This window comes from Mustela erminea, chromosome 15, assembly GCF_009829155.1.
Source record: "Mustela erminea isolate mMusErm1 chromosome 15, mMusErm1.Pri, whole genome shotgun sequence".
Taxonomy (NCBI): Eukaryota; Metazoa; Chordata; class Mammalia; order Carnivora; family Mustelidae; genus Mustela; species Mustela erminea.
The window spans coordinates 85,922,748-85,949,617 of record NC_045628.1 but is presented as its reverse complement, the minus strand read 5'-3'; the positions used below and the strand labels follow the sequence as shown (position 1 = coordinate 85,949,617).

At 42.5% G+C, this 26,870-nt stretch overlaps 1 protein-coding gene across 4 annotated transcripts in view; it reads left to right on the top strand.

Moving 5' to 3' along the window:
* LOC116573922 (SCO-spondin-like) overlaps positions 1 to 26,870 on the top strand; it is a 182,532-nt gene that overhangs the window by 129,097 nt on the left and 26,565 nt on the right. For all 4 annotated transcript variants that reach the window (XM_032314335.1, XM_032314332.1, XM_032314333.1 and 1 more), the window contains 8 exons: positions 1,219 to 1,355; positions 1,892 to 2,017; positions 2,127 to 2,297; positions 2,397 to 2,621; positions 2,875 to 3,001; positions 3,914 to 4,113; positions 4,790 to 5,002; positions 26,296 to 26,441. In XM_032314335.1, the coding sequence (XP_032170226.1) occupies positions 1,219 to 1,355; positions 1,892 to 2,017; positions 2,127 to 2,297; positions 2,397 to 2,621; positions 2,875 to 3,001; positions 3,914 to 4,113; positions 4,790 to 5,002; positions 26,296 to 26,441 (1,345 nt within the window). The remainder of the gene's footprint in view (positions 1 to 1,218; positions 1,356 to 1,891; positions 2,018 to 2,126; positions 2,298 to 2,396; positions 2,622 to 2,874; positions 3,002 to 3,913; positions 4,114 to 4,789; positions 5,003 to 26,295; positions 26,442 to 26,870) is intronic.

The window sequence follows — 26,870 nt, the reverse complement described above, 5'->3', positions numbered from 1 at the left end:
TTGTGCCTCCAGTTAATACCAGAGTTCTGCACATACACCCGGGGAAAAAGAGGAACAATCCTTCCTTCTAGCTCCTCTTCTGAATCTTCTACAATGTGAATAGCTTTTGTAATTATTGGAGCTGGAAGGACTATGACTGTTACCTATAAACAGAATAATCAGAGAGCAGGGCTCAGGATGGCCAAATTCTACCTGAAATGTCTTACACCTACTTGGTATGGTGAAGACATGTATTTATACAATGGGCTCATTCTCACGGTAGCAGTAGAAGCCACTGGAAGAACGCTGTGCTTGGGATTCAGAGACTCAGGCTCTAGAGCTGCATGGGATAGGGGTTCCCCAGGCTCTCATAAGACCTTGGGGAGAAGCCCAGCCCTCAAATTAGCCCTTGCCCCAACTCCCCAAGAGTAACCAGACAAAAAGCATATTGGGGGTCTCTGGTCCAGAGAAAGCTCCCAACATTTGCTGAAAACACATACCTCCAATTTCCTGGGACTGGGAAGGGGGATCCTCAAAAGAAGAGTTGCTCTATTTCATGCAGAGGCAAACTTACTTCAAAGCAGATGATTTTCTACTTAAAAGGAGATCATGGAGGTTTCCTCAGATGCCCTTTCTGGAGGATTGTCTCCCTGTACTCAGGAAGTTCTTCCTGAGGTCTAGCCTGCTTTCTGCTGCAGAGTGGGAGATAAGACTAGTAGCCAGACTAGTCTCCTAGAGAGCCCAGGCCCAGGGATCTGGCAGGCCGCCAGCATGCCCAGGGTTAATGCAGAGAGTGGGTAGACTAGCTGCCAGTTCCCTTTCTCCTCACCTCACAGTGACTGCCGCAGGACTACCAAGTTCCTCCAGGAGAGGCTCGTCCTGCTACTGGCAGTCCTGAGTCCTGCCCTTTATCCGCTGAGCTCCACAGTCAGTGGAGTAGACATCCAGGAATCTGTCTTTTCCGGAAGGATGCGCAAGGGTGGAGCTCCCAGTGCTGTACTGGGCCCAGCACCCCTGGGTCCGAGCCCCATGCCCCGTTTTATTGCTGGGTCTTGTTTCTATCCTATACATGGATAGATCCATGTGTTCTCCTGGGAGAGAGGTCAAAAGCATTTCACACTGTGGGTCACAATAAAACTATCTGAAACAAGGGCCTGGATCCCCTCTGGTGCTGAGGCACTGGGCTCAGATCAGTCCCTGCAACCTGATCTCACCCTTCTCCCCTCTCTGTGCTGTTAGAGGTGGACGGGTGTGGGGGAAATGCCCTGCTGGTTATTTCTGTCCTGCTGGGACCTCCGAACTGACGACACAAGGTCCCACGGAGTCTCAGCCCTCGTGCCCCCAGGGACAGCTGTGCGCCAAGCAGTGCCCACCAGGTAATGACCCCTGTTTCTTCCCCTTAGAGTGTGAAAGAGGCAGAGAGCAAGGCTGCTTGGCTGCCACCACAGCACTCACCTGGGCAAAGGATTTCTTGTTTGGGTCAAAAACAGACCCTGAAAATAGCTAACTCCCATACCTGACTGACTAAGTAGAACCCGTGACTCTTGTCAAATCAGTAACCTTCTGAATTTCATTAGGTTTGATCGCCATGTTGGTCATAGAATTTCCTTAAAGAAATCATCAAAAATAGTTGAGCCCCAGTGTTGTGCAACTAACATGTATCTGCATGTGCATGTGTATGTAATTACATACATCAAGCGTATGCAATATGAATAGACACCTAGAGCAATTCAGAAGGTTACTAATTTTACAAACATAAAAGCAAGTGAAGCCAGGACTGGCATCCAGACCATTCAACTCCTGGGCCAACAGAACCCCCGGGCCACCCCTGGATTCATGCTGTTCCTGCTCTGCCACAGCTGAGCAATCTACCTACCTTCCACAAGACCCAGTGTGACCCCTTATGCTTCAGGCTTTTACTGCCCAGAGGGCAGTGGAGAACCCACCTTATGCCCACCTCATACTGTGTCGGCTGCCCCTGGAGCCAAGCAGCAAGACGATTGTGGGCCTTGCCCTGCTGGGCACTGGTGCAAAGCCGGTAAGTCAACTGCACTGCAGCCAGAAGGGCGCTGGACCCGAGAAGGGCTGAGGGAGGCCCTCTGGGCAGGAGGAGAGGATGGAAAGTGAGCACAACCTTTGCTCTCCAGGAGACCCAACCACTCACCCCTGCCCTGCTGGCCACTACTGCCCTGGAGGGAATAAGACCAGTCCAGGAACCCCCCAGGCCTGCCCTGAACACACCTATCTGGCTGCAGAAGGAGGCCAGAGTCTGGCAGAGTGCCTCCCTTGCCCTCCCGGGTACCACTGCCTGTCCCCAGGTGAGAGGTTGATCCTAAGCTGGATGCTGAGAGCTTCTATGGAGGAGAGTAAGAGGTTTTCAGAGGTCGCATGGCCATGCCTGATGTTTTTCCTTCCAGGTCTCTCTTCCTTCAAAAGCCAGCCATGTCCTCCAGGCTACTGGTGTCCAGGTGATCAGGGTGCCTTTCTCTGTCCACCTGGCACCTTTCGAACAAAGCCAGGAGCATCATCCCAAGAAGACTGTGAGCTCTGTCCCCCTGGCCACTACTGCCCCCAGGCTGAGCTTCAAGATCATGCAAATATGTTTGTGATCCCCTGCAGAGCTGGAGCTGAGTGCCCTGCAGGTGAGACTGCCTTGCCTATCTGTCCCTCCCCAGCCCATGACCCTAACCCTGTGCCCGCACCCCTGAGGCTTAAGCCAGGTGCTCAGGCAGGTCTCACCAGCACAGGGCACATCATGCAGGCATGGTATGGCCACCTGCTTGCCCTAGCAAGCCATATACCCAGTCCCCCAGGGTCCACTCAGTCTTGGTTGGATCTGCACCACATTGAGTCCCCCTAAGACCCAGGTGCCTTGGTCCGTTCTGTCTCTTTCAGGTTCTGTGGCTGAGGTCACATGCAGGGCTGGCTCCTACTGCGGGCCCCAGACAGGGGTACCCCCACTTTGCCCTGGGGGCTATGCCTGCCCTGCTGGCTCTTCCACCTACACTGGCCCAGGGCAGCTGTGAGTACCTCCCCTGTCTGTGTATCTGGGGCTCCCCCTGTGTCTCAGCCTCTGGGCTCTCCAGAGAGGAGTCAACCCCCCTGATCCCCAAAGAATGCAGGCCAAAATAGCAGGGCCCAGAGGCAAGTACTGTGTAACCTATTGCTTGGGCTTCCCAGCTAGGGTGTTCTGGTGCCTCAGTCCTGCCTCTGTCCCTAAGAAGGATGGGTGAGGAAACAAATCCCACTGAGATGCCCTTCTTAGTTTCCAAGGTCATTCCCTGTGGGGTGGCCAGATTTAGCAAATAAAAATACAAGAAAACCCAGTTAATAAAAAAAAGAAAGGAAGGAAGGAAGAAAGAAAGAAAACCCAGTTAAGTATGAATTTTGGGTAAACGATAAATAATTTTTTAGTGTAAGTATGGCCTATGTAATATGCAGTAGTACTTATTGTTTATTCATTGTTAATTGCTCGTTGCTTATCTGAAATTCAAATATGACTGGATGCAGTGTATTTCACCTGGCAACCTCAATCTTGTGTCCAGGACCGACATTCCCAGCACTCCCAACTGTGTCCCCCAACCCGGAGATGATCAGATGTGGTCCACATACTCTGTTGCCCAGGGTGAGGTGGGTAGGGAACACAGGCTTGGATACTGTCCAGTGGCCTGGCCACCTATATGAGGCTCAGCCTCCTCCAGGAAGACACCTTGACCTACTTAGGCCTCATCAGACAGTAGACCACCTCAGTAGACCACCTCAAGCTCCTTATCTGGGACAAATTCAGGGCTACCCCTCCCCCAGCCAGCTTAAGGCCCAAGTGTGGAGAATGTGGAGGTGGGTGGGGGACCCAGCTAGTGTGCTGAGAGCAATAGCACACACAGACCCTCTCAACATGAAACTAGAGTCTGGGGGGGTCTGTGTTTCTGTGCAGCTGTGTGTTTCCCTTTTACTGCCCCGTGGGCAGTGCCCATCCACGTGCATGCCCTGGGGGCTCTGAGGCCCTGAATGGAACTGGCCTTAGGGTCTCCAAGGAGACTTGCTGCCGCCTCTGTGAAGCAGGCACCTACCGCAGCCAGGCCCTGGATTCCCAAACCTGTCAGCCCTGTCCCCCTGGATTCACCTGCCACCAGGGTGAGTTTGGGAAGCCTGGGTGTGAGCAGAAGAGGGGGCCTGGGGCCTTGGAATTGGACAGAGCCCAGCGAGGAGGATGGGGGTGGCAAGTAGGGAGGACCCATAGAGCTGCTAGGAGCATGCAGGGGAACAGGCCTGTAGTTTCTCTCAGCTAGGCCAGCCACCTGATTGGGAAAAACCCAGCATTTTGGTGGGGGTGGGGGGTGGGGAGGGAGGAAACACAGGTGAAAGGAGAGTCAGAGAAATTAGATGCCACACCTGTCTTGATGTTAGGTTTAAAAGACCTAAAAATTATTGACTATGCATCATATCATACAGTGAGCATGTTGGAGCCTGTCCTGGGAAACAGGACAAACTACAGCCTGGTGTATGAGCAATGCTGGATATGCAGCTCTGTGTCTACTGAGAAAGATGGAAGTGTGTTGTGTAGTGCCCAAAAGACCAAGGGTATTGTTGCTTGGGGGGTGGGAGGGTAAATACAAGAAAGCACAGAGACTCTACTAACTCACAATCTAGATTCCTCCCTGATCAGTATTTGCTTTGCTATCTCCCCTCCCACTCCCTTCCCCACTTGAATCCTACCAGCAAGTCATTCTTCCCTCAGACTCTGCCATTTCTCAGTCTGCACCTCAGCTAGAGTCCATGGCTCAGAATTTCCCCTTCTATATCCCTCCAGGTACAGAGAGTTACCACAGCCACCCCTGCCCAGTGGGGCACTACTGTCCTGCTGGGACTCACAGCCCAAGGCCCTGCCCATTGGGAACGTTTAGAAACAGCAGCCAGGCAGGGGCAGCTGGAGAGTGCCTGCCATGCCCTGCAGGCTCCTTCAGTGCCCAACCTGGCCAGGCTGGCTGCCTCCCCTGTGGGAGCTCTGCTTTCTCTCCACCCGGTGAGTCTCCGTTTATGCTCTCCCTGACAAACTCGTTAATCACCCTTGTCTCCAGATATGGCCTCCAAATACACCATTTCTCCTGTCCTCTGAAGTTTTGAGGATCAAGAGTGTAAGGTTTCAGAAAACCTCACTGCCACCAGATTTAATTGTTTTATGAAAGCTGCAGTATGTGAGAGAATGGGTGACCCCATGACTCCCACAGCACAGGCATAGTGTATATGCGTGGATAAAATGAGTTTGTGCCTTGAGTGAATGTGAGGAAACAAGCTCAGAGATGTCCAGCAACTTGCCCCAGATGACTCGACTAATGGAGGAGCCAGAACCTTGCACTGAGGCAGCGGGAGAGGTTCTGATGCTGCAATAAGCTCTTAAAGGTGGCAGCAGCCACACACAGTTCTCTCACATCCACCCCTGGCTCAGAACCTGTGCAGCAGGATCAGGCACGGAGACATAAACCCAGGACTCAGCTGTGGTCACTGGTTCCTTGTTGATCCCCTTCACCTCGCTTCATTTCAGAGGTGGTCTCCTCCTGGTTTTTGCTGTGCAAACCACTTGTGCGTGGTCCACAGAGCAAGCAGGAAAATAACCAGCAGCAGGCGATTTAAGTTGTTCAAATCATAGGTATGTAGCCTCAATGGGGGCTCCCTCCAGTCCTGCTCCCTGATGAGGGCTGACCCCAGATCTCCAATGATATGAGCACCCACTGTGTATGCCCTCTACTGTTGCAAGTGCCGCCTAATATCCATCCTAGTGATCCACCAACTCTCTGAAATAGTCACAGTTACTATCATCCTTGCTTTATAAACACACCAACTAAAGTGCAGAGAGTTTAAATAACTTGTCCATGGTCAGAGAATTAGTGGCAGAACCAGGATGTGAACCCAGTCTAGCTGACTTCAACATTCCTGCTCTTAACCACCATGCCATGCCACCTTCAAATGGTGTGACTTGAGGTTTCCAGGGATTCTATCATCATTTCTTGTCTCTGCTTAAGGCCTTCTATCTCTTAGGTGACCAAGCTCTGAATCCAGTGACCAACCCTCACCCCAGAACTTGGAGGTCGAGAGCTGAATGAAGCAGGTCCCAATGGTTGTGTTATCTAAATTGCGTTCCACTGGCTTGTACATAACCACCTAGTACAGCCAGTTGCTTTAGTTATTGAGAAATACATTTTAAACTGTTTTTTTAAATGATTTTATTTATTTACTTGGCAGACAGAGATCACAAGTAGGCAGAGAGGCAGGCAGAAAGATAGAGGAGGAAGTAGGCTCTCTGCGGAGCAGATAGCCTGATGTGGGGCTCAATCCCAGGACATTGGGATCATGACCTGAGCCGAAGGCAGAGGCTTTAACCCACTGAACTACCCAGGTGCCCCCATTTTTAACTGTTTTATCTTGGAATGATCATGAAAGAATTAAAGCTATACCTTCTATGAGTACGTGATAATTTTTGTGGTGAGATGACCCTTAGGTCACACTAATTAAATTTTTTTCAGGCTGAAATTATTGCAAGCATTCTCTGTCACATAGAAACTTGGGGATGTATTAGTCTTCTTGGGCTGCATGACAAAAATACACAGACTTGATGGTTTAAACAATAAAATTCTATTTTCTCTTAGTTTTGGAGACTAGAAGTCCAACATTAAGGAGTTGGCGGATTTGGCTTCTTTTGAGATCACTCTCCTTTGCTTTCATATGACTGCCCTCTTTCTGTCCTTGTAAGGGCTTTCCTCAGTGTGCAGGCATCCCTGGTATCTCTCTCATGTGTCCAAATTTCCTCTTACTAATACACCAGTCAGACTGGATTGGGGCCAGCCTAATGGCCTCATTTTAATTTAATCACATTTTTAAAGGCCTCATCCCCAAATACAGTTGCATTCTGAGGTAGTGGGAGTTCAGACTTCAACATAAGAATTTGGGGGAATAAATATGAATCCATAACATAGGCCTTGGTCACCTCTAGGTCAAATTTTGAAATAAGTCAACATTTTCTTCAGGCTTATGTTCGGATTAGCCTTCTCAACTTCTACAAGAAGTCTCACTCCAGTTAATATAGTCTCCCATTTTATTTTCTAAAAGTTTTGCTGATTTATTGCATAAGGTATGAGTTAAGGGTCAAAATTCATTTTTCCCAAACAGATATCCAGTCAGCATGGCACGTTTATTGAAAGATCACTCATGTTTGTCATTAATCAAACATCTCATTGAATCTCTATGTTTATGAATCTCTATTCCGTCCATTGAATCTTTTTCCTATCATTGTCCTCATCACCATAGTTTTTTTTTTTTTTTAAGATTTTATTTATTTGCCAGAGAGAGTACACACAAGCAGGCAGAGAGGCAGGCAGAGGCAGCTAGAGAAGCAGGCTCCCTGCCGAGCAAGGAGCCTGATGCAGAACTCGATTCCAGGACCCCGGGATCATAAGCTGAGCCGAAGGCAGCGGCTTAACCAACTGAGCCACCTAAGCGTCCCCTAATCACCGTAATTTTATAATAACCTTAATATCAATAGTCTATGTCTTCCAACTTTGTTCTTTTTAAGATTGTGTTAGCTCTTGTGGTCCTTGATTTCTATACAATCAGATAATATCCACAAAGATACTTGCTGGAATTTTTTTGGATTACTTAGAAACAACAAACCCTTTTGGAGAGAAATGGCATCTTTATTATATTGAGTCTTCTAGTCCTTAAACACGGCTTAACTTTCCTTTTATTTACGTCATCTTTACTCTTTCAAGATTTTTGTCTTATTTTTATTTCTGGGTAGAGCCCTTATATACATCTTGTTAGCTTTATTACTAGGTACAGGGATACCTTATTTTATTGTGTTTCTCTTTACTGAGTTTCATGGATACCACATTTTTTACAAATTGAAGGTTGTAGCAACCCTTCATAGAGCAAGATGAATGATGTCATATTTCCAACAGCATTTGCTTGCTTCATGTCTCTGGATCAAGTTTTGGTAATTCTCTCAATATTTCATACTTCTTCTTTAACACTGTATTTGTCATGATCTGTGATCAGTGATTATAACCTGCTGAAAGCTCAGATTTGATTAGCATCTTTTAGCAATGAAGTATTTTTAATTAAGGCTTATATGTTGTTTTTTTGGACATAATGCTATTAACACTTAATAGACTACAGTATAGTACAAACATAAATGTTATATGTACTGGGAAACCAAAAAATTCATTTGAATTGCTGTATTTATGTTTTTACATTGTTTTATTGCAATCTTGGATTTACTGCAGTGGTCTAGAATCGAACCCACAAAATCTCTAAGATACCTTCAAGTTTTAATATTTTTTGAAGTTATTGCAAATTCTGCTAGGTTTTTAAAATTTCGTCTTCCAAAGTTTTGTTTTTCTAAAATTTCCTTTTTCAGCTTATCCTTGAAACATATTTTAGCAAAGCAGAGAATCTAGCTTGATAGTTGTTTACTTTTAGAATTTCAAGGATATACTTCCATGGCCTCTGCCTTTTGTTATTTTTGTTGAGAAGTGTTACATAAGTCTTATATTTGCTCTTAGGAGTTAAATATCATTTTCCCCTGGTACTTTTAAGATATCCTCATTGTCTTCAGTTTTGAGGAATATAACTCTAGTTCTCTTCCTATAGTTTTCCTTTTTTTTTTAAATCTTCTTTGAGTTTCTTTAGCATTTCATCAAGTCTGTGAAATTCTCAGCCATTATGTTTTTAAAATTTTTTCTGCTCTACACCCTTCTTTCGTCTTGACTCTTCAATTACATGTTATCTCTTTTTTACCATACACATGTCTCTTGCATTATTTTATGCATTTTTCATTTTTTATTTTCTCTTTCTGAGATTCAATCTGGATAGCTTTTTCAGGCCTATTTTCTTCAGCTCCATACAATCTGCAATTAAACACATCTATCAATATTTGATGTTTCGCTATTGAATCCTTCGGACCTGGAATTTATATTAGTCTTTTATAATTCCCTGTTGAAATTTTCCTCTGATCTTGTCCTTTGATTTATCAAACATACTAATCGCAGTTTAAAGTACTTGGCATGGCTTAAAACTCCAATATTTGGATCTCATATGAACCCATAACTAGTGTCTGGGGTTTTGGATGTTGTTGTTTTCTTTCTCCTTCGATTTCTTAAAAATTCTTGCTTTTTTTGCATGTCTGGTTTTTGTTTTATTTATTTTATTTGTTTTGTTTTGTTTTGATTTCATTTATTTATTTTCAGCATAACAGTATCATTATTTTTTTCACCACACCCAGTGCCCCATGCAATCCGTGCCCTCTATAATACCCACCACCTGGTACCCCAATCTCCCACCCCCCTACCACTTCAAACGCCTCAGATTATTTTTCAGAGTCCATAGTCTCTCATGATTCACCTCCCCTTCCAATTTACCCCAACCCCATTCTAACTCCCCATGTCCTCCATGCTTTTTGTTATGCTCCACAAATAAGTGAAACCATATGATAATTGACTCTCTCTGCTTGACTTATTTCACTCAGCATAATCTCTTCCAGTCCCGTCCATGTTGCTACAAAAGTTGGGTATTCGTCCTTTCTAATGGAGGCATAATACTCCATAGTGTATATGGACCACATCTTCCTTATCCATTCATCCGTTGAAGGGCACCTTGGTTCTTTCCACAGTTTGGCGACCGTGGCCATTGCTTCTATAAACATTGGGGTACAGATGGCCCTTCTTTTCATGACATCTGGATCTTTGGGGTAAATACCCAAGAGTGCAATGGCAGGGTCATAGGGAAGTTCTATTTTTAATTTCTTGAGGAATCTCCACACTGTTCTCCAAAGAGGCTGCACCAACTTGCATTCCCAACAACAGTGGAAGAGGGTTCCCCTTTCTCCACATCCTCTCCAACACATGTTGTTTGCTGTCTTGTAAATTTTGGCCATTCTAACTGGTGTAAGGTGATATCTCAATGTGGTTTTAATTTGAATCTCCCTGATGGCTAGTGATGATGAATATTTTTTCATGTGTCTGATAGCCATTTGTATGTCTTCATTGAAGAAGGGTCTGTCCATATCTTCTGCCCATTTTTTGATATGATTGTCTGTTTTGTGTGTGTTGAGTTTGAGGAGTTCATTATAAATCCTGGATATCAACCTTTTGTCTGTACTGTCATTTGCAAATATCTTCTCCCATTCCGTAGGTTGCCTCTTTGTTTTCTTGACTGTTTCCTTGGCTGTGCAGAAGCTTTTGATTTTGATGAAGTCCCAAAAGTTCATCTTCGATTTTGTTTCCTTTGCCTTTGGAGACATATCTTGAAAGAAGTTGCTGTGGCTGATATCGAAGAGATTACTGCTTATGTTCTCCTCTAGGATTCTGATGGATTCCTGTCTCACATTGAGGACTTTTATCCATTTTGAGTTTATCTTTGTGTACGGTGTAAGAGAATGGTCGAGTTTCATTCTTCTACATATAGTTGCCCAGTTTTCCCAGCACCATTTATTGAAGAGACTGTCTTTTTTCCACTGTATATTTTTTCCTGTTTTGTTGAAGATTATTTGCCCATAGAGTTGAGGGTACATATCTGGGCTCTCTACTCTGTTCCACTGGTCTATGTGTCTGTTTTTATGCCAGTACCATGCTGTCTTGGTGATCACAGCTTTGTAGTAAAGCTTGAAATCAGGTAACGTGATGCCCCCAGTTTTATTTTTGTTTTTCAACATTTCCTTAGCGATTCGGGATCTCTTCTGATTCCATACAAATTTTTGGATTATTTGCTCCAGCTCTTTGAAGAATACCAGTGGAATTTTGATCGGAATAGCATTAAAAGTATAGATTTCTCTAGGAAGTATAGATGTTTTAACAATGTTTATTCTTCCGATCCAAGAGCATGGAATGGTCTTCCATCTTTTTGTGTCTTCTTCAATTTCTTTCATGAGTGTTCTGTAATTCCTTGAGTACAGATCCTTTACCTCTTTGGTTAGGTTTATTCCCAGGTCTTATGGTTCTTGGTGCTATAGTCAATGGAATCAATTCTCTAATTTCCCTTTCTGTATTTTCATTGTTAGTGTATAAGAAAGCCACTGATTTCTGTACATTGACTTTGTATCCTGCCACTTTGCTGAATTGCTGTATGAATTCTAGTAGTTTGGGGGTGGAGTCTTTTGGGTTTTCTATATAAAGAATCATGCCATCTGTGAATAGAGAGAGTTTGACTTCTTCATTGCCAATTTGGATACCTTTTATTTCCCTTTGTTGACTGATTGCTGTTGCTAGGACTTCTAATACTATGTTGAAAAAGAGTGGTGAAAGTGGGCATCCTTGTCGTGTTCCTGATCTCAACGGGAAGGCTGCAAGTTTTTTCCCATTGAGGATGATATTTGCTGTGGGTCTTTCATAGATAGATTTGATGAAGTTCAGGAATGTTCCCTCTATCCCTATACTTTGAAGCGTTTTCATCAGGAACGGACACTGGATTTTGTCAAATGCTTTTTCTGCATCAATTTAGAGGACCATGTGGTTCTTCTCTCTTCTCTTATTAATTTGTTCTATCACATTGATTGATTTGCGAATGTTGAACCATCCTTGTAGCCCAGGGATGAATCCCACCTGGTCATGGTGGATAATCTTTTTAATGTGCTGTTGGATCCTGTTGGCTAGGATCTTGTTGAGAATCTTAGCATCCATATTCATCAGTGATATTGTCTGAAATTCTCCATTTTGGTAGGGTCTTTTCCTGGTTTGGGGATCAGGGTAATGCTGGCTTCATAGAAAGAGTCAGGAAGTTTTCCTTCTGCTTCAATTTTTTGACACAGCTTCAAAAGAATAGGTGTTATTTCTTCTTTGAAAGTTTGGTAGAATTCTACGGGGAATACATCAGGTCTTGGGCTCTTGTTTTTTGGGAGGTTTTTGATCACTGCTTCTATCTCGTTACTAGATATTGGTCTATTCAGGTTGTCAATTTCTTCCTGATTCAATTTTGGGAGTTTATAGTTTTCCAGGAATGCATCCATTTCATCTAGGTTGCTTAGCTTATTGGCATATAACTGTTGATAATAACTTCTGATGATTGTTTCTACTTCCTTGGTGTTCGTTGTGATCTCTTCCTTTTCATTCATAATTTTATGTATTTGAGCTTTCTCTCTTTTCTTTTGGATTAGTGTGGCCAATGGTTTATCGATCTTATTGATTCTTTCAAAAAACCAGCTTCTAGTTTCATTGATACGTTCTACTGTATTTCTGGTTTCTACCTCATTGATCTGAGCTCTAATCTTGATTATTTCCCTTCTTATGTGTGGAGTTGGTTTGATTGGTTGTTGATTCTCCAGTTCTTTAAGGTATAGAGACAGCTGCTGTGTTCTGGATTTTTCTATTTTTTTGAGGGAGGCTTGGATGACTATGTATTTCCCCCTTAGGACCGCCTTTGCTGTATCCCATAGGTTTTGGATCGAAGTGTCTTCATTCTCATTGGTTTCCATGAATTGTTTCAGTTCTTCCTTGATCTCCTGGTTGATCCAAGCATTCTTAAGCAAGGTGGTCTTTAGTTTCCAGGTGTTTGAGTTCCTTTGGAATTTTCCTTGTGATTGAGCTCCAGTTTCAAAGCATTGTGATCTGAGAATGTGCAGGAAATAATCTCGGTCTTTTGATATCGGTTGAGTCCTGATTTGTGACCCAGTATGTGGTCTATTCTGGAGAAGTTCCATGTGCACTTGAGAAGAATGAGTATTCTGTTGTTTTAGGGTGGAATGTTCTGTATATATCTATGAGGTCCATCTGGTCCAATGTGTCATTCAATGCTCTTGTTTCTTTATTGATTTTCTGCTTCGATGATCTGTCTATTTCTGAGACAGGCATGTTAAGATCTCCAATGATTAGTGTATCCATATCAATATGACTCTTTATCTTGATTAACAGTTTTCTTATGTAATTGGCTGCTCCCATATTGGGGGCATAGATATTTACAATTGTTAGATCATCTTGGTGGATAGTCCCTTTAAGAATGATGTAGTGTGGGGGGAGGAGTCAAGATGGTGGAGAAGTAGCAGGCTGAGACTACTTCAGCTAGCAGGAGATCAGCCAGATAGCTTATCTAAAGATTGCAAATACCTGCAAATCCATCGGCAGATCGAAGAGAAGAAGAACAGCAATTCTGGAAACAGAAAAACAAGCACTTTCTGAAAGGTAGGACTGGCGGAGAAGTGAATCCAATGCGACGGGAAGATAGACCCCGGGGGGAGGGGCTGGCTCCCAGCAAGCAGTGGAGCAACGGAGCACAAAATCAGGACTTTTAAAAGTCTGTTCCGCTGAGGGACATTGCTCCAGAGGCTAAACCGGGGTGAAGCCCACGCAGGGTCAGCGTGGCCTCAGGTCCCACAGGGTCACAGAAGGATCGGGGGTGTCTGAGTGTCGCAGGTCTTGCGGGTATTGGAACTGGAAAACCGGCTACAGAGACAGAGCTGACAGTAAGATCCCAGCTCGGGGTTACCTTGAACTGGTCGCAAGCTCGGTGAGCTCAGAGCGCAGCCGGAGGTCAGGCAGACGGGAGTTACTGGGCACTGTTCTCTTAGGGCGCACTGAGGAGTGGGGCACCGGGCTCTCGGCTCCTCCGGGCCAGAGAAGGAGGCCGCCATTTGTATTCCCGTCCTTCGGAACTCTACGGAAAGTGCTCATGGAACAAAAGCTTCTGAAAGCAAACCCGAGCGGATTACTCAGCCCGGATCCCCGGTAAGGGCGGTGAAAATCTGCCTGGGGCAAAGACACTTGAGAATCACTACAACAGGCCCCTCCCCCAGAAGATCAACAAGAAATCCAGCCAAGAACAAGTTCACCTACCAAGGAGTGCGGTTTCAATACCAAGGAGAGCAGCAGAATTTCAGAGGAGGACAAAGCAAAGCACGGAAATCAGGGCTTTCTCCCTGTGATTTTTTTAGTCTTGCAGTTAATTTAATTTTTTTCTTTTTCATTTTTTTTCTCTTCTTATGCTAAAAATTTCTTTTAACTTTTACCCTTTTCTTTTTTAACGTTTTTAAACTAGTTTGTCTAAAATATATATTTTTTCTTTTTTATATTTTTCTTTATTCTTTTTCTTTTTTTTAATTCTTTTTTTTTCTTTTTTTTCTTTCTTTCTTTTTGAACCTCTTTTTATCCCCTTTTTCCCCCCTCACGATTTGGGATCTCTTCTGATTTGGTTAAAGCATATTTTCCTGGGGTTGTTGTCACCCTTATAATATTTTACTTGCTCCTTCATATACTCTTATCTGGACAAAATGACAAGGCGGAAAAATTCACCAAAGAAAAAAAGAACAAGAGGCAGTACCGAAAGCTAGGGACCTAATCAATACAGACATTGGTAATATGTCAGATCTAGAGTTCAGAATGACAATTCTCAAGGTTCTAGCCGGGCTCAAAAAGGCATGGAAGATATTAGAGAAACCCTCTCGGGAGATATAAAAGCCCTTTCTGGAGAAATAAAAGAACTAATATCTAACCAAGTTGAAATCAAAAAAGCTATTAATGAGGTGCAATCAAAAATGGAGGCTCTCACTGCTAGGATAAATGAGGCAGAAGAAAGAATTAGTGATATAGAAGACCAAATGACAGAGAATAAAGAAGCTGAGCAAAAGAGGGACAAACAGCTACTGGACCACGAGGGGAGAATTCGAGAGATAAGTGACACCATAAGACAAAACAACATTAGAATAATTGGGATTCCAGAAGAAGAAGAAAGAGAGAGGGGAGCAGAAGGTATACTGGAGAGAATTATTGGGGAGAATTTCCCCAATATGGCAAAGGGAATGAGCATCAAAATTCAGGAGGTTCAGAGAACACCCCTCAAAATCAATAAGAATAGGCCCACACCCCATCACCTAACAGTAAAATTTACAAGTCTTAGTGACAAAGAGAAAATCCTGAAAGAAGCCCGGGAAAAGAAGTCTGTAACATACAATGGTAAAAATATTAGATTGGCAGCTGACTTATCCACAGAGACCTGGCAGGCCAGAAAGAGCTGGCATGATATTTTCAGAGCACTAAATGAGAAAAACATGCAGCCAAGAACACGATATCCAGCTAGGCTATCATTGAAAATAGAAGGAGAGATTAAAAGCTTCCAGGACAAACAAAAACTGAAAGAATTTGCAAACACCAAACCAGCTCTACAGGAAATATTGAAAGGGGTCCTCTAAGCAAAGAGAGAGCCTGTAAGTGGTAGATCAGAAAGGAACATAAACAATATACAGTAACAGTCACCTTACAGGCAATACAATGGCACTAAATTCATATCTCTCAATAGTTACCCTGAATGTTAATGGGATAAATGCCCCAATCAAAAGACACGGTATCAGAATGGATAAAAAAACAAAACCCATCTATATGTTGCCTCCAAGAAACTCATTTTAAGCCCAAAGACACCTCCAGATTTAAAGTGAGGGGGTGGAAAAGAATTTACCATGTTAATAGACATCAGAAGAGGGCAGGAGTGGCAATCTTATATCAGATCAATTAGATTTTAAGCCAAAGACTATAATAAGAGATGAGGAAGGACACTATATCATACTCAAAGGGTCTGTCCAACAAGAAGATTAAAAAATTTTAAATATCTATGCCCCCAACGTGGGAGCAGCCAACTATATAAACCAATTAATAACAAAATCAAAGAAACACATCAACAATAATACAATAATAGTAGGGGATTTTAACACTCCCCTCACTGAAATGGACAGATCATCCAAGCAAAAGATCAAGGAAATAAAGGCCTTAAGTGACACACTGGACCAGATGGACATCACAGATATATTCAGAACATTTCATCCCAAAGCAACAGAATATACATTCTTCTCTAGTACACATGGAACATTCTCCAGAATAGATCACATCCTCGGTCCTAAATTAGGACTCAACCGGCATCAAAAGATTAGGATCATTCCCTGCCTATTTTCAGACCACAAATACTCTGAAGCTAGAACTCAACCACAAGAGGAAGTTTGGAAAGAACCCAAATACATGGAGACTAAACAGCATCCTTCTAAAGAATGAATGGGTCAACCGGGAAATTAAAGAAGAATTGAAAAAAATCATGGAAACAAATGATAATGAAAATACAATGGTTCAAAATCTGTGGGACACAACAAAGGCAGTGTTGAGAGGAAAATATATAGCAGTACAAGCCTTTCTCAAGAAACAAGAAAGGTCTCAGGTACACAACCTAACCCTACACCTAAAGGAGCTGGAGAAAGAACAAGAAAGAAATCCTAAACCCAGCAGGAGAAGAGAAATCATAAAGATCGGAGCAGAAATCAATGAAATAGAAACCAAAAAAAACAACAGAACAAATCAACGAAACTAGGAGCTGGTTCGTTGAAAGAATTAATAAAATTGATAAACCCCTGGCCAGACTTATCAAAAAGAAAAGAGAAAGGACCCAAATAAATAAAATCATGAATGAAAGAAGAGAGATCACAACTATCACCAAAGAAATACAAACTATTATAAGAACATACTATGAGCAACTCTACACCAACAAATTTGACAATCTGGAAGAAATGGATGCATTCCTAGAAACATATAAACTACCACAACTGAACCAGGAAGAAATAGAAAGCCTGAACAGACCCATAACCAGTAAGGAGATTGAAACAGTCATCAAAAATCTCCAAACAAACAAAAGCCCAGGGCCAGATGGCTTCCCGGGGGAAGTCTACCAAACATTTAAAGAAGAACTAATTCCTATTCTCCTGAAACTATTCCAAAAAATAGAAATGGAAGGAAAACTTCCAAACTCATTTTATGAGGCCAGCATCACCTTGATCCCAAAACCAGACAAGGATCCCATCAAAAAAGAGAGCTATAGACCAATATCCTTGATGAACACAGATGCGAAAATTCTCACCAAAATACTAGCCAATAGGATCCAACAGTACATTAAAAGGATTATTCACCACGACCAAGTGGGATTTATTCCAGGGCTTCAAGGTTGGTTCAACATCTGCAAATCAGTCAATGTGATACAACACATCAATAAAAGAAAAAACAAGAACCATATGATACTCTCAATAGATGCTGAAAAAGCATTTGACAAAGTACAGCATCCCTTCCTGATCAAAACTCTTCAAAGTGTAGGGATAGAGGGTACATACCTCATATCATCAAAGCCATCTATGAAAAACCCACTGCAAATATCATTCTCAATGGAGAAAAACTGAAAGCTTTTTCGCTAAGGTCAGGAACATGGCAGAGATGTCCATTATCACCACTGCTATTCAACATAGTACTAGAAGTCCTAGCCTCAGCAATCAGACAACAAAAGGAAATTAAAGGCATCCAAATTGGCAAAGAAGAAGTCAAATTAGCACTCTTCGCAGATGATATGATACTATATGTGGAAAACCCAAAAGCCTCCACTCCAAAACTGATAGAACTTGTACAGGAATTCAGTAAAGTCTGAGGATATAAAATCAATGCACACAAATCAGTTGCATTTCTCTACACCAACAACAAGACAGAAGAAAGAGAAATTATGGAGTCAATCTCATTTACAATTGCACCCCAAACCATAAGATACCTAGGAATAAACCTAACCAAAGAGGCGCAGAATCTATATTCAGAAAACTATAAAGTACCCATGAAAGAAATTGAGGAAGACACAAAGAAATGGAAATCTGTTCCATGCTTATGGATTGGAAGAATAAATATTGTGAAAATGTCTATGCTACCTAAAGCAATCTACACATTTAATGCAATTCCGATCAAAGTACCATCCATCTTTTTCAAAGAAATGGAACAAATAATTCTAAAATTTATATGGAACCAGAAAAGACCTCGAATAGCCAAAGGTATACTGAAAAAGAAAGCCAAAGTTGGTGGCATCACAATTCTGGACTTCAAGCTCTATTACAAAGCTGTCATCATCAAGACAGCATGGTACTGGCACAAAAACAGACACATAGATCAATGGAACAGAATAGAGAGCCCAGAAATAGACCCTCAACTCTATGGTCAACTAATCTTCGACAAAGCAGGAAAGAATGTCCAATGGAAAAAAGACAGCCTCTTCAATAAATGGTGTTGGGAAAATTGTACAGCCACATGCAGAAAAATGAAATTGGACCATTTCCTTACACCACACATGAAAATAGACTCAAAATGGATGAAGGACCTCAATGTGCGAAAGGAATCCATCAAAACCCTTGAGGAGAACACAGGCAGCAACCTCTTTGACCTCAGCCGCAGCAACATCTTCCTAGGAACATCGCCAAAGGCAAGGGAAGCAAGGGCAAAAATGAACTATTGGGATTTCATCAAGATCAAAAGTTTTTGCACAGCAAAGGAAACAGTTAACAAAATCAAAAGACAACTGACAGAATGGGTGAAAATATTTGCAAACGGCATATCAGATAAAGGACTAGTGTCCAAAATCTATAAAGAACTTAGCAAACTCAACACCCAAAGAACAAATTATCCAATCAAGAAATGGGCAGAGGACATGAACAGACATTTCTGCAAAGAAGACATCCAGATGGCCAACAGACACATGAAAAAGTGCTCCATATCACTCGGCATCAGGGAAATACAAATCAAAACAACAATGAGATATCACCTCACACCAGTCAGAATGGCTAAAATCAACAAGTCAGGAAATGACAGATGCTGGCGAGGATGCGGAGAAAGGGGAACCCTCCTACACTGTTGGTGGGAATGCAAGCTGGTGCAGCCACTCTGGAAAACAGCATGGAGGTTCCTCAAAATGTTGAAAATAGAACTGCCCTATGACCCAGCAATTGCACTACTGGGTATTTACCCTAAAGATACAAACGTAGTGATCCAAAGGGGCACGTGCACCCGAATGTTTATAGCAACAATGTCCACAATAGCCAAACTATGGAAAGAACCTAGATGTCCATCAACAGATGAATGGATAAGGAAGATGTGGTATATATACACAATGGAATACTATGTAGCCATCAAAAGTAATGAAATCTTGCCATTTGCAACAACATGGATGGAACTAGAGCATATCATGCTTAGCGAAATAAGTCAAGCAGAGAAAGACAACTCTCATATGATCTCCCTGATATGAGGAAGTGGTGATGCAAAATGGGGGCTTAAGTGGGTAGGAGAAGAATAAATGAAACAAGATGGGATTGGGAGGGAGACAAACCATAAGTGACTCTTAATCTCACAAAACAAACTGAGGGTTGCTGGGGGAAGGGGGGTTGGGACATTGGGGAGGGTATGTGCTTTGGTGAGTGCTGTGAAGTGTGTAAACCTGGCGATTCACAGATCTGTACCCCTAGGGATAAAAATATATGTTTATAAAAAATAAAAAATTTAAAAAGAAAAGAATGATGTAGTGTCCTTCTGGATCTCTGACTACAGTCTTTAGTTTAAAATCTAATTTGTCTGATAGGAGAATTGCTACCCCAGCCTTTTTTTGAGGCCCATTGGCATGAAAGATGCTTCTCCATCCCTTCACTTTCAGTCTGGGTGTATCTTTGGGTTCAAAATGGGTCTCTTGTAGACAACATATGGATGGATCCTCTCATTTTATCTAGTCTGCAACCCTGTGCCGTTTTATGGCCACATTTAGGCCATTCACATTGAGGGTGATTATTGATAGATACGTTTTTATTGACATCGTGTTACCTTTGAAGTCTTTCTTTCTGTAGATTGTCTCTATATTTCTGTTCAATGCTATTCTTGGGCTTTTTCCTCCTTTAAAGAAGCCCCCTTAATATTTCCTGCAGTATCGGCTTGGTGGTTGCATAGTCTTTTAAGCCTTGCCGGTCTTGGAAACTCTTTATCTCTCTATCCATTTTGAATGTCAGTCTTGCTGGATAAAGTATTCTTGGCTGCATGTTCTTCTCATTCAGTGCCCTGAATATATTTTGCCAGCCCTTTCTGGCTTGCCAGGTCTCTGTGGACAGGTCTGATGTTATTCAGATGGGCTTTCCTCTCTACGTAAGGATCTTCTTTGTCCTAGCTGCTTTCGAGAGGTTCTGCCTACAATTATAATTCTTCATTCTTGCTATTAGGTGTCTCTAGGACTTTCAAGAATCTGTAATCTTGGGGGGAAACCTTTCGGCCTCTAGTACATAAACGCTGGTTCCATTCATGAGATTTGGAAAATTTTCATGAAGAACTTGTTCCACTATATCTTCTAGAATTCTTTCTTTCTCCTCCCCTTCAGAGATTCCAATAATTCTGACATTGGAATGTTTCATGGCATCATTTATTTCCCTGATTCTGTTTTCGTGGCTTCTAAGCTGTTTGTTCCAGGCTTCCTCCTGATCCTTTCTCTCTATCTCTTTGTCCTCCAGATCACTAATTCTATCTTCTGCCTCAGTTACTCTAGCTTTGAGAGATTGGAACTCATTGAGAGCATTGTGAAGCTCATCCCTGGTAGATTTCAGTTCTTCCCTAATATTGAAAACATGTTCTCTGGTCGTTTTCAGTTCGGCCCTAATCAATTCCGTTTGGTCACCCATGGCTTTCTCCAACCTAGCTCTTGCTTGGATAATTGTTAGCCTGAATTCTCTTTCCGACATATTGTCTATGTTGATAGCCATTAGCTCTGTTGCAGAGCCATCCTCTGTATTTTTCTTCTGTTGGGCATTCCTCCTCCTAGTCATTTTGGTGAGAGATGGCTGAACTGGTGTAGCTGGGTGAATCGACTGTGGTGCAGTCAAGGTGCACCCTGAAATGCTTCTGAGCAATCAGGGCTTCCCACCCAAATGAGAGGAAAAAGAGAAGGAGAAGAAAAAAAGAGAGAGGGAAAGAGACAGGAAAGAAAGGTGAGTTAAAAGAGAAGGTTTAGCCCAAATGGGCCCCAAGTTAAGATTTATGAAGTATACAAACAGACACAGATAAACAAAAAGACTGATATTAGTATATGACAAGAGAAAAGAAATAATATATATATATTTGCATATATATATATGCAAATAAAGGAAGAACCTCGTCAAAAAGAACCCTGAGTGTAAGATTTATATACTATCAGGACAAACACAAAAACACAGAAATCCTGGTGGAAGAAAAGGATGGGAGAGTGGTTGTAAATTCTCAGTGTGGGTGAGGAAGGTTGTTTTGATTCTTCCTGGATGTATCTTGATATCTTTGTTAATGGACTCAACTTTCCTAAGATAAGGGGGGATTAGGAATTGGTTTACCTATAGGGGTGGCATTGATTGGGGAAAGGGGATTACCTTGAAGCTTAACTCTATATGAATATTAGAAAATAAAAATTTAAAAAAGGAATAAACTAAACTAAACTAAAATTAAAAAAAAAGAAATTTAAAAAACAGAAATTCAAAAGGAAAACACAGGTGTATGTATCAAAAAGTTCAGGTTAGAAGGTTATTATGGAATTTGATGTACTGGACATCTCACTGTGACAAGTGAATAGGTTAAAAAAATCTATATAATAATAAGAAATTAACTATATAAAAAAATGAGCCAGAATAATGGGATTGAATTAATAATAAAAATTGTCCTATGAAGTAGTGGTGGTTGTTCTCTTGTCATCTTTTTTTTTTTTTCCTTTCCCCGTTGGTTTTCTGGGGGAGGGGCCTGCCACGTGGGTTTTCAGTCCCTGAAGTTCTCTCAGCTAAGTCCTCCCCCCCCCCCAGGGGGTGGGCTTTGAGGAAACTGTTTTTTTCAGGCTTTTGTTCTCTGGAGGTTTTTATATTTGTTCACTTTTGTTTTTCTCTCGCGCCTTGACCGCTTTTGCTGGGTTTTGTAGGTTTAGAGGAAAGCAAACCACCCTGACCTCCCTCTCAGAGAGAAGCCTCAGTCAGGCTGCAGAGCCCAAATAAATCCCCCCTTGGCCGCTGGCAGAGCAGGTTCCCAGTCGCGGTCCCTGGGGACTCAGGATTTTTTGCTTGTACCCAAAACCATGGCAGCGGCAGCTGTCTGGGCAGCTCCAGACTGCAGGATCGCACACTGAGATTTTCCCGCTGGCCCGGGCTGGGAGTGCCCGGTCTTTCAGGTCCGAGAGGACCCGGCTGGCATTTGTGTGCACCTCTCTCAGGGGAGGGCACAGGCACGACTCGGACTCTGATGGCACAGCAGGGCACTTGCATGGGTACTGCAAAAAGGCTGTGCTTCTGTTGGCTGGCCAGGCTCCCAGCCCCTAAGGGGAGATGGGTGCCAGGCACTCTCAGGCGCGCTGGTGGTTCAGGGACCGAGACCTGGTTTCTCTGCTGCACTTTCTCTGGCTATGCGCCAGGGGTGTCTGTCCTGGGTCTGGGGACTTAAGCCCCTGACCCTAACACCCCATTCCTGCTCCGCCCCCCCCCCCCCCCCGCGGTGATCCTTTGCTCTTTTTGGGTGCTTTCTACCAGACTCTCGAGTTAATGCTGGTCTCCAGGGTCAGGGCACTCTCATATTGGGATATTACTTTCCAACGGGTCGCCTCTGGTGGCTCCCTCCCCCTTTTGTTTATCTTCCGATATCAGTCTGACTTTCCCACTCCGCTTTACCTGCCCACTGGCGTCTTCTGCTCCAGTAGAGATCCAGACATGTATAATTCTGATCTCAGGCTGATTCCGTGGGTGATTGGAGATCTTTGGAAGGTAATCAGCTCACTTTAGGGAGCAGGTTGAATGGGCGCCTCCTCCTACTTCCCCGCCATCTTTTCTCCCATTTTGTTTTGTTTTGTTTTTATTGAACACTACACATTGTGAGTGAAAATTGTGGAGAAATTCTGGATGTTGTTTTCTTCCTCCACAAAAGAATTACTTTCTTTCTGTAGTAGGAATAAATCACCTCAGTTCACCAGGCATTCAGAAAATTAGTGCTAGGCTCCAGGTTTTGAGAAATGTAGTTTCCTTACAGCCAATCCATTCTAGGTTGCAGCCCTTCAGTTGTCCAACCTAAAAGCTTGTGATGTTTACCAGAGACACTTATTCTTGGTGTGCCCAATTTTTGTCCTCTTGCCCTTATAAGACATCCTGAAGCTATGCTTCAGCCTCCCAATGGCACTTTTGAAGAGGTAAATGCCTTTCAGAAAAATGTGGTGCCAAATGTGGGGCTCACCCCTCTGAATTTCCATTGTCTCCAAGATTTTTTTCACCATAAGTTTTCAGTTAAGTTCTTCATGCCTTCAAATAGATGGTTTTTTTTATATTTTCCTGGTCTTTCTAGTTATGTCATAGGAAGATAGACCTAAAGTAAGGTATTCTGCTATTGCCAAAGGTAGAAAAACTTATGCACACTTTTATAAACTGCCTCTTTCCCTTTTGGGATGAAATGGGGAGGTTTTTAGTTCATTTATTTTAGAGGTTAGTTCACAAACACTAAACCTCCAACTATTGTTGTTAGTGCGACAAAGACACTATGAAAGATATGAAGACAAGTGCAATAGGAAGAAAGAAAAGAATATATAACAAATTGGCAGAAGCATCAAGTGCCACAAGAAAAAAAAAAAAAAAAAAAACAAAGAAGTCTGGATGGTTCAATACAGGAAGAAATTGAAGGATCAGGGAGACTTATGGGAAGGTTGTAATTTTTTTTTTAAGATTTTATTTATTTATTTGACAGACAGAGATTACAAGTAGGCAGAGAAGCAGGCAGAGAGAGAGGAGGAAGCAGACTCCCCGCTGAGCAGAAAGCCCGATATGGGGCTCGATCCCAGGACCCTCAGATCATGACCTGAGCTGAAGGCAGAGGCTTTAACCCACTGAGCCACCCAGGCGCCCCATAATCTTTTTTTTTTTTTTTTTTGAGGCTTGATGCATGTTTATTTAAAACAAACAATGGGGGGGCGCGCCTGGGTGGCTCAGTGGGTTAAAGCCTCTGCCTTCGAAGAGGACCCTGATCCCAGGGTCCTGGGATCAAGCCCCGCATCGGGGTCTCTGCTCCACGGAGAGCCTGTTTCCTCCTTTCTCTCTCTGCCTGCCTCTCTGCCTACTTGTGATCTCTCTCTGTCAAATAAATAAATAAAATCTTTAAATAAATAAATAAATAAAACAATGGAAAGTTTATCATGCCATTTGCAGCAACCCAAGCAATATTTTCTAGCCATTACAAAACATATTAAAACAAAATTTCTAGATTGCCTTTGACTTTTATGCCTCTTTCTGAAAAGTTAATTTCATGAATATGCTTGGTTTCTCTAATACAATAGGGGCAACTCACATCAGAAAACAGAAACAGTAAACTGTGAACTGAGTTGAGGGGAAGTTCCTGAGGTTGAAAGAGCAGATGTGCATAAAGGTAGAAATGAAAATCATTGTCAGGAAAGACATTTATTTTGTCAATTTTGGAAAAGTAAAGTGAGGAAAGGAACTAATACCTTCTATTGCCCTCAGGTACTTCCAGTGGTACTCTAGATGCTTGAAATAGAGGATTCCATCTTATCCAGAGTCTCAAAAAAAAAGTCCTCTGAAGTAGATACATCATATACATTTTTGTTTGTTTGCTTCAAGTTTTTATTAAATTCTACTTAGTTAACATATGGTATAATATTGGTTTCAGGAGTAGAATTTAGTGATTCCTCACTGACATACAACAAGTGCCCTTCTTAGTACTCATGACCCATTTAGTAATCTACCCACCTCCCCTCTATCAACCCTCAGTTTGCTCTCTATAGTGAAGAGTCTCTTACAGTTTGCCTCTCTTTCTTTTCTTTTCTTCCTTCCCTTGTGTTCATCTGTTTCCTTTCTTAAATTCCTCATATGACTGAAATCATATGGTATTTATATTTCTCTGACTTATTTTGCTTAGCATAATACACTCTAGCTCCATACACATCATTGCAAATGGCAAGATTTCATTCTTTTTGATGTCTGAGTAATATTCCTTGGAAAGTTTTTATTTTATTTTTTATAATTTTATACACATTTTATTTTATTTATTATGTTCAGTTAGCTGTTATATAAAAAGGTTGTATTTAAACAGGAACTTGAAGATAAGTAAAATCTTTTTGGGTTGAGATGTTTGGGGGAAGATATTAAACAATGATTCTTTTAATATAGATCTGTGATTATTTCTACAGTCATGTATGCCAGACCAAGAGTTCAGACCTTTGTTCAAAGTATTCTTTAGCAACATAATACTTTTTCAAAATATTTCACATTTAGAAAATTAATATGAAAAAATGTAAAAGCAGAGTGGTACAGATCAAAAAAAGGTTGAGTTCTAAAATCCCCAAGGCTCCCCTGTGTAACCACAGGCTTACACAGTGCTTTGGACAATGAGATATGGAAGACTCCCAGGGTCTCAGCAGAGACCTGGTCTAGATAAGCCAAAAAATTTATTGGAGTTCACGATATTAGAGAGGGCTTCACCATCTAGAACCTGACTCATGAAAGTTCTGTGTGTCATTTCATTATTGAGTAATTACCTTTCTTCTCCATAGTAGAAATAATTATTCTTCTTGTTAATGGTCCCTAAATTCATTTGGGGAAAGAATATGACCATATTAGCAAAAGTTGTCAACTCTCAATCCATTCAACAAGCTCTGCTGAGTTCTTTTGGTTACTATGTACCATACATGTAAGTGATTATCTGCAGGAGCAGGTAAGGGCTAAACTTTAAATGACTCTTTTATTCTCCCTGAGCAGATGACAGTTCCAACAGGGGCGAACAAACTGGAATTGCAGTGAATCCTAGACAACTACAAGGTCCCAATCTCTACCTCTCCCCCAGCTGGCTCTCCTAGAAGAACAATCACCTAGACTCTGTTAGTCTCCCAAATAAAATCTGAACCTTTCCCACTCATCACCTTCTTCTCTGCTGGGAATCCCTGTTCTCTTGGCTCTGCCATCCAGTCCAGACCATCCTTCAAGCTCCTTGAGAGGCCTTTAATCTCTGTAGCTCTCTCTATTTTCTAGAGATGGAGGTCTGTGCCAGTCCTTCAGAAATGGTCCCCCATGGCTTTGTGGGAGAATAGGAACAACACTTTCCATTCCATAATGTGTCAAGTGCTTTCAACTACATCCATAATTCTCAGCCACAGCTACACATTAAAGCCCTCAAGACACTTAAAAAGTAGGTGTTCTGGCTTCACCTCAGAGGTTTATATATAATTTACCTAGAGAGTACTTGAACATCAACATTTTGACTTTGCATTAGATTCATCTGAGAAGCTTTTAAAAAATGTTGATGTTCAAGTACTCTCTAGGTAAATTATATAATGCAAAGTCAGGGTTGAGAATCATTGAGTCAAAAGATCTCATTCAGTCCCCACAAAGACTTCTAAGGTCAGTACTTTGGTAAATGTGAATATCTGGTCTCCCCATCTAGATCACAAACTCCCTTTGGACAGGGACAGAGAGTTTACCCATGTCTCTGGCTCACTCTTAGGTGTGTGTGATGGGCTATGGGACTCCTCTATCCCCAGGTGCCTCCAGCTGCATGTGTCGGGGCCTGAACAGGGTCTTCCAGAAGTCAGATGGTTCCTGCATCTGCCAGGCAGGACATGAGTCCTATAGCAAAAGGGGCCTGGAAAGTGAGGAGAGCAACGGTGATGAAGATTGTCAGCCCCAGGTAACACCTTGGCCTCAAGAAAGGAAGGCTTGAAGACTGAGGAGAGATAGCATGCCAGCCACTTTTTATTGGCTGTCTGGTTAATGTTCAGTCCATTGTGCTGGGTGGATTACCTCCTATACAAATGAGAAGACCTCAGAAGGATCGTATGGTAAGACACATTTCTCCCTACCAGAGACCAACAGATCTTCAGCGCTCAATATAAAGGATCAAGTATCCCCAAAACTAAACCTCCCAAACATCTCCCTCAGTCAGCAAACTTGTTTTCTCTTACTTATGTGGGTCCCCTCTATCCTCAAGCCTAATCCCAGTCTTAGGAACTGACTAAGTAACCTCGCAGAGGAGACTGTTTCTCCAGAGGCCCCACTGTGTCTCTGAAATTTTCTTTGATGCAGAGAGTGCCCCAATCCTTGACCTGCAGGGGGTACC